We start from the raw sequence: 11835 nt of genomic DNA on the forward strand, positions 1-11835 counted from the left end.
AATGAAGAGAAAGGTATGGAGGAAGGGGGCCAGAGGGAGAATGCACAGAATAATAAGAGAAATATATAAAAGAACATATTGTAAGGTGAAAGTAGGGAAAAGAAGACAGACAAAAGAATTTATAACAAGAAAAGGGGTAAGACAAGGGTGTGCGATGAGCGGAGCGTTATATGGCATAGATATCGACGACCTAGAAAAGACGATGGAAAAGAAGAAGAGAGGAGGGACAATAATTGGGAACCAACGAATACATGTCATGAAATATGCGGATGATGTGGCGCTAGTTGCAGACACAGAAGAGGAGCTAAGAGGGATGCTGAAAGAGCTGGAAAGATACACAGAAGAGAATAAGATGGAGGTGAACGTGAAAAAAATAAAAATTCTAATATGCAGAAATGGAGGTAGAAAAAAGAAGGGAAAAAAATGGATGTATAAAGGAAGTGAGGTCGATGAAGTCAAAGAATTTAAATATCTTGGGTACCATTTCACCACAAGGAATAGCGCAGGGAAACAAAAAAAGGAACTAGCACAAAAAGCACAAAAGGCCACAAATGCAGTATGGGGAGTGATAAAAAGGAGCAAAAAAAACAGCATGAGGGACAGGATGTATCTGATGAACACTGTGGCAAGAACAGTAGCTTTGTACGGAGTGGAGGTCTGGGGGTGGGAAAAGTCGGAAGAAATAGAGAGGGTGCATAGGAGGCTCTGCAAGATGGCATTAGGAGTAAGAAGGGATACACCAGAATATATTTGGAGGGACGAGATGGGAGTAGAAAAGATGGAAGTAATATTAAAAGAAAGAGCAGTAAGATATATGAAGGATTGTATGATGATGGAAAAAGAGAGATGGCCAAGGATAGCACTGAAAGAAGAAATGAGAGGGATTATGAACAGGTGCCCGACGAAATGGGGGAAATGGTGAAGGTTGCGCTAAAAAAAATGGAATGCGAGGAGGTGATCGAGATGATCTACAGGGATGCGGGAGTAGAGGAAATAGAGGAAAAGCTGAATGAGGGCATTAAGAAAATGAGAGAGAACGTGAAAAAGGAGGCTGAAGACGCAATAAACAAATCAACGTATAATACATTGTACAAAAAAATAAGATTAGAGAAAGATGAAGATAACTACTGGAAAAAAGATAATGTAAGAGGGGAGGACAAGAAGATGTGGGCGAGGATAAGGTGTGGAAATTTGGGAAGAGCGGGCAAAAAAGGGTACAGGGACTGGAGCTGTAGAGGGTGTGGGAAAGAGGAGGAAACGTTGATACACCTACTAAAATGTGAAGGAATATATAAAGGGGTGGAGAAGGAAAAAGAGCTGCTAGAAGAGTGGAGAGGGTTAGAGGATAAAAAAGTAGAAGAAAAAATGATAGCAAAATTAAAAGAAGAGGTTGATATAAAACTATGTACGGTCTTCAAGAAAATTGAAGAAATTTTGAGAGTCAACTCAGGGTTACGGAGCGTGGTGCAAGCGGGATACCAAGACTGTGACGTGCTAAAAATATAAGAAGCCAAAAACAAATAAATTATAGAAGTTAAAAAGTAAGAAAGAAATAATATATATAACGAAGTGAATATTTTACCAAATGAAAATATGATTTATGTAAAAATTTGTATAAGACCTATAAGTTGTGCAAATAAAACTATTTTATATATAGTTGGCCCTGAAATAAAAATATTTCAATAAGTTTTTATCGTTACGATTATACATTTTAAGTAAATTTGATAAGAAATAATATTTGATATACAATTTAGCTGGAAGAATTGAAAAATAAATAAAGAAAATTTATATTAGTTAGCCTTGAAATAAAAATTTACTTACAAACATTTTCATAAAATTTCAAAAAAAAATTGTATAAAAAAATTTCAATGTACTTGGTGTGCTCACAAAAGAGTAAAAAAAAGCATGGTTGATTTTATAAGAAATTAATTTTGCTTGAGTACATGTAGTAACGCACACCAAGTACATTGAAATTTTGTAATACAATTTTTTTTTGAAATTTCATGAAAATGTTTGTTATGATTTTGCATTATACTAGGTACTTAGTATTTTTTCGATTTGACTTTTTTTTTGTAAAAAATAATTTTTTTTTTTACTTTTAATAAATTTTAAACGTGTACTTGGCGCGATGTTCTACAGAGAATCTGCTTTTGGTAGGATACAATTTAGCTGACAGAATTGAAAAATAAATAAAAAAAATTTATATTAGTTAGCCTTGAAATAAAAATTTACTTATCGTAGTCGATGAACAAAACAAGCTAAAAGAATTAACGAAAAAAAAAAGTTTACATTAGTTAGAACCAAAAAAAGTTATTAGGTTGATCAGAAGTAATAACTTTTTTTTTTCTTTAAAAATCATAAATTTTTTATCAACCATAAAAGATACATGATAAAATTTTTATGGCATAAAAACCCATTTTGCAAGAGTTCGGTGAACGAACTAATATTTTTAGTTTATAAAAAATTTGTCGCAGGATTGAAAGCGAATTCGCAATGTGTAACTTATAAGTATTGACGATAAAAAGATTTGGTGATGGGGGAGAAATGGCGAAACTTCAAAGCCATTTAGAACTTGGGAAGATTTGGGTCTCGAAAATTAACGGGGGTCTGTACAGAAACGCAAGTTGCTTACAAGTTTTTTTTGGTAAAATTTTGTCACATTTTTAACCTGTGGCTTAAATTCTAAGATAAAATTTGCAATTATAAAAAGTAGATAAAAATTTTTCGTAAGGAATGGCGACTCATCAAAACCATCGCAGTGGCAATGTTAAAAAATTTCAGAGATTAGAAAAATCGAGGAATTTTTATAGAGAAAAAAATTTCCTCTCGTATGGTTCCTGTAAATTTTTTTTAAATATTCGAAAGTAGATTCGCAATTAACTAAAAATTATCGGTTATAAAATGTATCGATGAAGGAAAAATGGCGTAATTTCAAAACCATTTTAAATTTGGGAAAATTTGGATCAGTAAAAATAAGTAGGATTTTCTGTACAAAAGCGCAATATCCTTATAAGTTTTTGTTTAAATAAATTTTTGTAATATGTTTGATAGTTTGGTTTGAATTTCAATTTAAAATTCACAGTAATAAAGAGTAGAAAAAAAATTTTGTCCAAGAAATGGTGACTCATCAAAACCATTCCTCTGACTATAATATAAAATTTGAAAGATTAAAAATCGAAGAATTTTTCATAAAGAAACAAATTTGAAGAAGCGAATGATGAATCTTCATCATCATTTTCCAATTACAAATATTCAATTTATAAGCAACAAGATATAGATTTTTTTTTAAAACTATAAGAAATAAAAAAAATAATTACCAAGTTTATGATATTTACCAACCAAAATTTATAAACAGTCGATTCAAAAAATCATATATTTCTTGTCATTAAAATTTTTATTAAAAAATTATTTTTTTGGCAATACATCAGTCACAATAAATTTATTTTATTTGCCTTTATTTATTTCTTATAACTTTTTTAATGCAACCTAAATAATAAAATATCAAAGCCCCTGGAAAAATATTAACATTCAAAATTTGAAGTTGGAATAAATATGTATTCGCTTAAGCGTAAGTAATTACTCACTTAAGATTTTTCTGGCTTAAGTGTCACAAGTTATCCTCAATTTTACTACCAGTTCAAAATAATTATCCAGTTGAAATTTATTTTCTCTTATAGTTTAAATTACAATTAAGCTTTAATTCGAATTCATAAGTTTCCTACTGTTAATTCAAAAGCTTGACGGAAAAATAAATAAATTATTTCAGTAGATTAATTTCGAATGAAATGAAAACATAGAGACTCTTTACTTGAAGTCAAACTGATTATTATGTAAAATAAATTTTATTGCAATAAAAAATATTTGTAGTTTGAAAACCCAGTACGCGCCGTATAACAATTCGCCCTATATCGAACCACGGACCTCGCTATTTGTTAACGCGAACAGTGGCTGTTTATTCAAAAAAAGAATTTACATTTAATAGAAAAGTGTATAAGTAGTTTTTTTAAAATCGGCGCACAAAACCCTAAATTTGCTCACGGCAACCAAGCTTCCGCTTGACCAACAACGATCAACGTAGTAGTCGACAGCAGGCTCGAATTGCCTACAGGAGCACACTTAGCCACTGTTTTCCTGTTTTAATAAAAGCTAAATGGGAAAAAAAATAATTAAAAAATAAAAAATGACTATCGCGACCGGAGCCTTCGGTGGCTCTAATAATAGCAGTAAATAAAATTACAAAGATGGTAGAGACCCGAGACGCTGCCAAGAACAGCCAGTTGATCTCAATTAATAAGTTTAAAACAATTAGAAATTAAGGATTTATGTTATTTAGTTTATTTATTCCTATTATGTATGACATGGTAAATTTAAATAAAGAAACTTTAAACAAAAAAAAAAAGGTTCGATTCCCGGTACCGGAATATTATTTTTTTTTTTTTTTGTGACAAATTACGAAAAAGCTATTAATAGAAAAGCTATTATTAATTTTTGATTTTTTCAAACAATTATTTTGTGTACTTGTCATAAGGAAAGTTGAGTCTCTCTAACAGACGAAAGTCTCCTGAAATTTCACAAATATATCAATAAAATTATTCATATCATTCACAGTGTGGTAAAATTGTTGAAGTAGCCAATAGCCAGCTACTATTAAAAAATCAACTAAATGCGAACGGAATATTTTAATATTGTTGAGTTTTGATATTCCATCGTTGGCAATGCTAAATATTTTGTCTGATGCAAATATTTCAGGGATCGATGATTCGGTAATTCTATTGGATCGCACGTACCGACGAAAAATAACAACAATACTCACTGTGTCGGTACCTCCGAGCCAATAAGAAAGCTAGAAGTAGTAGAGGGGATATTTCCTTTGCTGTGATTGGTGCGCGTGTACCGATAGAAAGTAATTACGAGAAAATCGTCACGTCGGTAACTGCGAGCCAATCAGAAAGCAGTACGTTGAAATTTAGTCGTGGAGGTGGTAAAGGTCAGAGGTTACTTAATGGTCATACATTCATTGTAGGTCATTTCCAACCGACAACTTACTTTGTACGTCACGCAAAATATTCAAGTTTTTAACTTCACACGTCAAGATGAATTTCATTAATTCAACTGGCCACACGTTTAAGCTGACTAAAATCAGCACGAAGCTATACACGACAGATTCAGGAGCTGTGGAGGTTGCAGAGTCATCCCTGTATCCGAGGACAGACATCCAGGAAACATGGAGTTTCCGTATGGAGCTAAGCCACGACCGGGAAGACAACTTTTGGCTTTCGTTGGGCATCCAACCGTCCAAGTCCAAGGACCTCAAGACGAGATACACCGCCCAGTGTTTCGCCCTTGACTTGCTCGGTAACCTGACGACCCTCACCGACCAGTCTGCTCCTTTCAAGGCCTACGATGACTACATACACTTGGGCAACTGCATCAGACGACGTGGCAGAGACGACTTCTGTGGCATATTACATGAAGCCAGCGATGAAGTATATATCATGGTACAGGTGAAGATACTTTCTAATTAGATACTTAAGTTCTGACTTAAGTTAAAAACGGCCCTTTTCAGGGCCACCAAATTTTTCATACGTAAAGAACAATTCAAGTTTACACCTAAGAATTCAATCCTTGCTTCCATACTCTTTCAATATTTATATTTATTTAGTAAGTGGCTAAACAACAAGTACAAATTTTAATATTTACTAAATTATGATTTTTTATACATTTCGAGTTGTGCATATATTTATTTTTGCCTCACCATTAGTCTCTTATTTTAACAAATAAAAGTATTCCAACTAAGTATTTTTATTGACTGTTTAATGTTTACAAGAGTGTAAGTTTTATAGTTTTACAGCTATAAGTAATTATTTATAACGCAAAATAATAACAATATTGATTGAGTCGGTATCGGCTAACCAATAAGTAGTAGAAAAATATCCCGGGTTGTGAAAAAAAAGTTGTCATCACGACTTTATAATTTGGTTTTCATGTTATTTTGAGGAAATCTCAAACGAAATATGTCTTTCGGCAGGAATTCTTTTTATTTCTATGTACAGATTTTTTATAATTGGATACTGAAGTTTTACACTTTGAGTTGAAAATGGCTCTTTTTAGGGCCACTATAATTTACGTTCGTGGATAATAATTTAAGTTCTGTAACATTTAACTCACATCAATGCTCCGATATTTTTTCGCAGTAAATGTTTCATTGTTTTAAATGACTGACAAAGAATTACAATTTTTTGATTTTTGTTAAATTATAGTTTACACTTTAGTTTATAAATATATTTATCTTTAAGTACAGAGACGATAGATAAAAATTCTGCAGACTAGGTTAAAAAATTTTTTACTAATTGCCGTAAAATTCAACAAAAAAATGTTTCATGAATTTGTTGAGTCCAATGGGAAAGGATAAAATTAAAGATGGGTTTTCTTGGTATTGGGAAATTTTATTTAAGGGAATTATACTCTGCAAGAAAAAAATTTTATGTTATTTGTACGGAAAAAAAATTTTGTATTTCTTATGACTGCTTATTTAGTATAATTTGAAACTTGAAAAGAATAGACGTATAAAAAATTTGGGGGGGGGGGCCCTGCATGAACAGGACCCCAAAAGCTCAAGAACTTTCTCCATGTGAGCCAGGCGCTGAAAAGAGCCGTTTGGTTTCAATTTGGTATGGTTTTACGTATGGGTATGGTTGTTTTTTGTATAATTTACTTAAAATCAAAGTCAAAAAATAAAAATAGAAAAAATTATGACAGTTAACCTTGATATTGGATTGATTGAAAAACTCTTCGTCGTAATAATAAGGCGCTGAAGTCCCACTTGACGTCAATTATATTAAGAATAATTTATTTGATGTAAGACCTGACTGAAAAAATTAAAAAAAAAAAATAAAACAATTCATGTTAGTTGATTCCTGAAATGGAAATTTTTAAACAAGTTTTCAACTTTTTAACAAGGTGCTGAAAAGTGCCGTTTAATATAAATTTTATAAACAATAATTTATTTAGTTTAAAATTTGACTGAAAGAATTAAAAAAAAAAGAATAAAAAAATAAATATTAGTTGGCCCTGAAACAGAAATTATTGGGTAAGTTTTTATCATTACAATGGGGAGTTTAAATTTTTCATTTGATGTCAGTTTTATAAGTAACAATTTAATTAGTTAATGATCTAGCTGAAAAAATAAAAAAATTAAATATTAGTTTGCCCTGAAATGAAAACATTTAAATAAGTATTTTTCAATACAATGAAGCGCTGAAAAGTGTAATTTTAAGTCAATTCTATAAACAATAATTTATTTAATATAAGATTTAACTGAAAGAATAAAAAAAAAAATAATAAATATTAGTTGGCCCTGAAAGGAGCGCTGTAAGCTGTGTAAGTGTACAGACGTGTAAAAGAGTAGCTAGTGCAAAAATAAATGAAATAGTGAAAAAAAAAAGAAAAGGCAAGTAAGTTTAGAGTAAAAAAGGTGGGAGTGAGAAACGCCAAACAAGGTGAATAATAAAAAAAAAGAAAAGCTGTGGCACGGGAAAAGCAAAAGACGCGGAAACCAAAAGGTAAAAGCAATCCGGGTTTTGGCGGACATAGAGGAATTGGCGGGAGACAAGACGAAGGAAAAAAGTGACGAGGAACGAGAGGGCAGCACATACAAAGAGATGACAAGTGACGAGGAAAGACATGAGAGAGGTAAAGCGAATGGCGCAAGCGCCGGGATGACCAAGAGAAGGAGGGGAAGGCCGCGCAAATTCAAAAGTACAAATTCAGCGAGTAAAAGAGACTACGGTATGAAAAATGGAGCGTTAGAAAAATTTGTGTTTAGTCAGATGGATATAATAAAGGCAAAAGCAAAAAAAGGTAGAAAACACAGACAATATAAATGAGGTAGGAACAGACTGGTGCAGAGCCGGATTTCAGCTAGCGAGAACACCGGCAAGAAACAGTAGAGGAAGTCTGCAAGTTGAGAAGTACAGTAATGAAGAGGCGAAAGAGTTAGATATAATCGAGACAATCAATGATAGGAAAGACAAACAGAAAGATGAAGTGGGAAAAAAGACAAGAGAACAAGCAACGCAGACTGGAATGTCAAATTGGAGCCAAAAGCAGGAAATGAAGGATAGTGAAAAAAATTCAGAGGAAAAGATGTGGCAATTGATCGCAGAGATAGAAGACAGGGTAAAAACAAAAGTTGAAGAATTGATAATGAAATCAATGGAAGAAATAAAGGCATGTACAAGACAAGAAACCTCGAAGATAGGGGCCCAAATAATTAGGAGCAAATGTAAAGAAGACCAAGTGGAAAAGGAAAGAAGACACAGACAGGAAATAGAAAGATTAGAGAAGGAAATTGGTAAAAGAGAACAAAGCATAAAGGAAAAGGACAGAGTAATTAAAGAGCTAAGTGAAAAAATAAAAAAGGAGAAAGAAAGTAAGACGAACATACCAAATAAGACAAAAGCAACCGAGGAAAAAAAAAGGAAAGCAACACGACAGTCAGAGTCACGACACAAAGAGACAAGGAAAGAGTAACAGTGGAGGAAGGCAGGAAAGAGGGCGATCAAGAGTGAAGGAAACAGAAAACGCGTGGGCGAATGAAAGGAATGTTCAAGAAATGAGGGAATGGAGCTTGGAAAATGAGGTGGAAAGATTCGTGAGCGAGGCGAGGAAAAGACAAGATAAGAAGGACAAAACAAATGAAGAATGGAGAAGACAAGAAAAAGAAAAGCTCATTGAAGAAAAGCCAAAAAAAATTAATGGAAATGAGCTGGAGGAAGAACTAAAAGAAAGGAAGCAAAAAAGGTTAAACATACACATATATTATGAAAATGGCATGTACCGAAGAAAAGAAGACGTAATGAAGGTGATGGAAAGGAGATTGAAAGTCAGAATTGAGCCGATAAGAGTAAAATTCCAGAAAGGAAGACAGATAATAATCGAGAGTGCAAATGAGAAAGAGAAGAGAGACATTCTGGGAAGACGGAAGATTATGAAAGGGACCGGAGTGTGGGTGGGGGAAGAAAAAACGAGTAGAGAGTTAGAAGTCGAGAGGTGGATAAGAAGAAAAGCAAAATGGGAGCAGAGTAACGGCAATGTAACAGAAGTAAAGGGGAAGAAAACAAAAATTGGGGAGGTATGGTGGTGTTGGAATGAAAAAAAAGGAGAATTGGAATTATGAAAGTGGGCGAATGATGAGAAAAAGGAGTGGAGAGTGGGTACAGAAAGAGACACAGAGGCCAAGGAGAGAGAGGACCAAAATAAAGAAAGAGAGCAAGAAAATAGAAGGAAAATAATGTTTTGGAATGTTGCAGGTATGAATGAGGTAGAAAAAGCTGCCACAATGATGGAAGAAAACGAGATTGTTGTGCTAGTGGAGACATGAGTAATGGAAGATAAGGTGGAAATAACATGTGAGAGGCTGAGCAAAGAATTCAAATGGTGGGCGAAGCCTGCGACGAGAGAGAAACAGAGAGGAAGAGCAAAGAGAGGTCATATTATTGGAATAAAAAAAAATTGCAAACCAAAATGGGAAGTCAGAGAATGGAAATACGGAATGATGTTGGAAGAAAGTAAGGAAAGTGAAAGTATAATCACAGTGTATAACAATGTAGGAATGAGCAAATTAGAAACGGAGCTAAGAAGGCAGATAGAAGAATGTGCAAACAGGGACGAAAGTGTGATGATCATTGGGGACTTTAATGCGAGAATCGGAGAAAAAAACGTAACAGGAGAGGACGAAGGCAGAGTGAGGAAAAAAAGAAAATCGAGAGACAAGACAGTAAACAGCGAAGGAAAAAAATTACTAAAGATGTGTGATGAGTTAGGACTCTGCGTATAAAATGATAGAGCAAGAGGTGATGAAGGTGGGGAAATAACTTACGTCGGGGGAGACGAAGAGAGTTTAAGATCAGTAATTGACCTAATACTAACGCTGGACAGAGGCGATGAGCAAGAAATAGAGGTAAGAGTGGTGGAAAGAATAGAGTCAGATCATCTACCAGTGTTGGCGAGATATAAGGTAAAGAGAAATGAGGAAGAGAGTAAGAAAGAAAGCTGCATGTCAGAGGAGGAAGAGCAGGAAGGAATTGGAGCAAATAAGCTGATCTGGAAGAAAGAAAAAATACAGGAGTATGCAGAAGCAACGCAGGAAGCACTGACAGAAGCACTAGAGGAAAAAAGCAAGCTTGAGTGGGAGGATATAAAGGAAATAGTAAGAAAAGGGGCTGAAAAAACGGGGATGGTGATGAAAGGAAAGAAGGACAAAGATACAAAGGAGAAAAAAAAGTGGTACAATATCGAGGGTAAAAAAAAAGAAAAGAAGTATGGAAGAAGCTCAAAGAATTCATCAAGGATAATAACAAAGAAAAAAAGAGAAATCTGAACGAAAGCAGAAAGAAATATAGGAAAACAATCAAAGAGAGCAAGGAAAGGTGGATGATGGAAAGGTGTGAGGAGATAAATAACGCCAAAGACATGACAAAATGGTGGGAAGCCATAAATAGGTTCAGAGGAAGAAAGAAAAGAGCTGCAAGCAACAGCATAAAAGCAAAACAATGGGAAAAGCACTTTAGTGATCTGCTGAATGGGGAAGGCAATGAAGAATCGGAAGAAGAAGAAAATGAGCCGTGGAAAGGAGAAGGTAGTAATGAAGGATCAGAGGAGCCGAAGCTCGATAAAAACTTCAGCAGGAGAGAAGTAAAAGCCGCAATAAGAAAGCTCAGGAATCACAAAGCTCCAGGGGAAGACGGGATGGCAGCAGAATTTATAAAGAACAGTGCACCAGATGTCATCGAATGGATAGGCGAAATTATAAATAGAATATGGGACGAAGGAAGTATGCCAGAATGATGAGACACAGCAGTGATAATTCCGATTTACAAAGCAGGAGACGGAGAAAGAACAGAAAATTACAAGGGAATTTCGCTTCTAAATACAGGATACAAGTCATTGACAACTATGATGACGGAGAGGCTAAATAACTGGATAGATAAAGAAAAAATTTTAAGGGAAAGTCAGGCGGGGTTCAGGAAAAAAAGAGGGACAAGGGACCACATATTTGTATTGAATAGTCTAATAAACAACAAAATGAAGAGGAAGGGAGGAAAATTATGCATCGGGTTCATAGACTTTAGAGCGGCGTTCGACACAGTCAGGAGACCAAAAATGAAGAGAAAGGTATGGAGGAAGGGGGGCAGAGGGAGAATGCACAGAATAATAAGAGAAATATATAAAAGAACATATTGTAAGGTGAAAGTAGGAAAAAGAAGACAGACAAAAGAATTTATAACAAGAAAATGGAAAAGACAAGGGTGTGCGATGAGCGGAGCGTTATATGGCATAGATATCGACGACCTAGAAAAGACGATGGAAGAGAAGAAGAGAGGAGGAACAATGATTGGGAACCAACGAATACATGTCATGAAATATGCGGATGATGTGGCGCTAGTTGCGGACACAGAAGAGGAGCTAAGAGGGATGCTGAAAGAGCTGGAAATATACACAGAAGAGAATAAGATGGAGGTGAACGTGAAAAAAACAAAAATTCTAATATGCAGAAATGGAGGTAGAAAAAAGTAGGGAAAGAAATGGATGTATAAAGGAAGTGAGGTCGAAGAAGTCAAAGAATTTAAATATCTCGGGTACCATTTCACCACAAGGAATAGCGCAGGGAAACAAAAAAAGGAACTAGCACAAAAAGCACAAAAGGCCACAAATGCAGTATGGGGAATGATAAAAAGGAGCAAAAAGAACAGCATGAGCAAAAAATATAAGAAGCCAAAAACAAATAAATTATAGAAGTTAAAAAGTAAGAAAGAAATAATATATATAACGAAG

The 11835-nt window shown here is 34.3% G+C and overlaps 2 protein-coding genes across 2 annotated transcripts; both read left to right on the forward strand.

The window, feature by feature from the left end:
* The first annotated feature begins 846 nt into the window (after positions 1–846).
* On the forward strand, positions 847–8532 carry LOC128668123 (uncharacterized). The gene is made up of 3 exons (XM_053740291.1): positions 847–1214; positions 5024–5504; positions 7861–8532. The coding sequence occupies exons 1-3, from the start codon at positions 847–849 to the stop codon at positions 8530–8532; spliced, it is 1521 nt and encodes a 506-aa protein (XP_053596266.1).
* Positions 8533–9525: 993 nt separating this feature from the next.
* Positions 9526–10848, forward strand: LOC128668124 (cilia- and flagella-associated protein 251-like). The gene is made up of 3 exons (XM_053740293.1): positions 9526–9569; positions 9847–10320; positions 10392–10848. Exons 1-3 carry the CDS (start codon positions 9526–9528, stop codon positions 10846–10848), a joined length of 975 nt encoding a protein of 324 aa, XP_053596268.1.
* The last annotated feature ends 987 nt before the right edge of the window (positions 10849–11835 follow it).

Source organism: Microplitis demolitor, chromosome 6 (assembly GCF_026212275.2).
Source record: "Microplitis demolitor isolate Queensland-Clemson2020A chromosome 6, iyMicDemo2.1a, whole genome shotgun sequence".
NCBI lineage: Eukaryota > Metazoa > Arthropoda > Insecta > Hymenoptera > Braconidae > Microplitis > Microplitis demolitor.

Bases quoted from the DNA above. Each gene is read 5' to 3' on its own strand.
- LOC128668123 (XM_053740291.1), top strand. From the start codon at position 847: ATGGCCAAGGATAGCACTGAAAGAAGAAATGAGAGGGATTATGAACAG. The intron at 1,215-5,023 runs GTACAGGGACTG...CATTCATTGTAG, and splicing joins GGAAGAGCGGGCAAAAAAGG to GTCATTTCCAACCGACAACT. The intron at 5,505-7,860 runs GTGAAGATACTT...AAGCAAAAAAAG, and splicing joins AAGTATATATCATGGTACAG to GTAGAAAACACAGACAATAT.
- LOC128668124 (XM_053740293.1), top strand. From the start codon at position 9,526: ATGGGAAGTCAGAGAATGGAAATACGGAATGATGTTGGAAGAAA. The intron at 9,570-9,846 runs GTAAGGAAAGTG...ATAAAATGATAG, and splicing joins CGGAATGATGTTGGAAGAAA to AGCAAGAGGTGATGAAGGTG. The intron at 10,321-10,391 runs GTATGGAAGAAG...GAACGAAAGCAG, and splicing joins GGTAAAAAAAAAGAAAAGAA to AAAGAAATATAGGAAAACAA.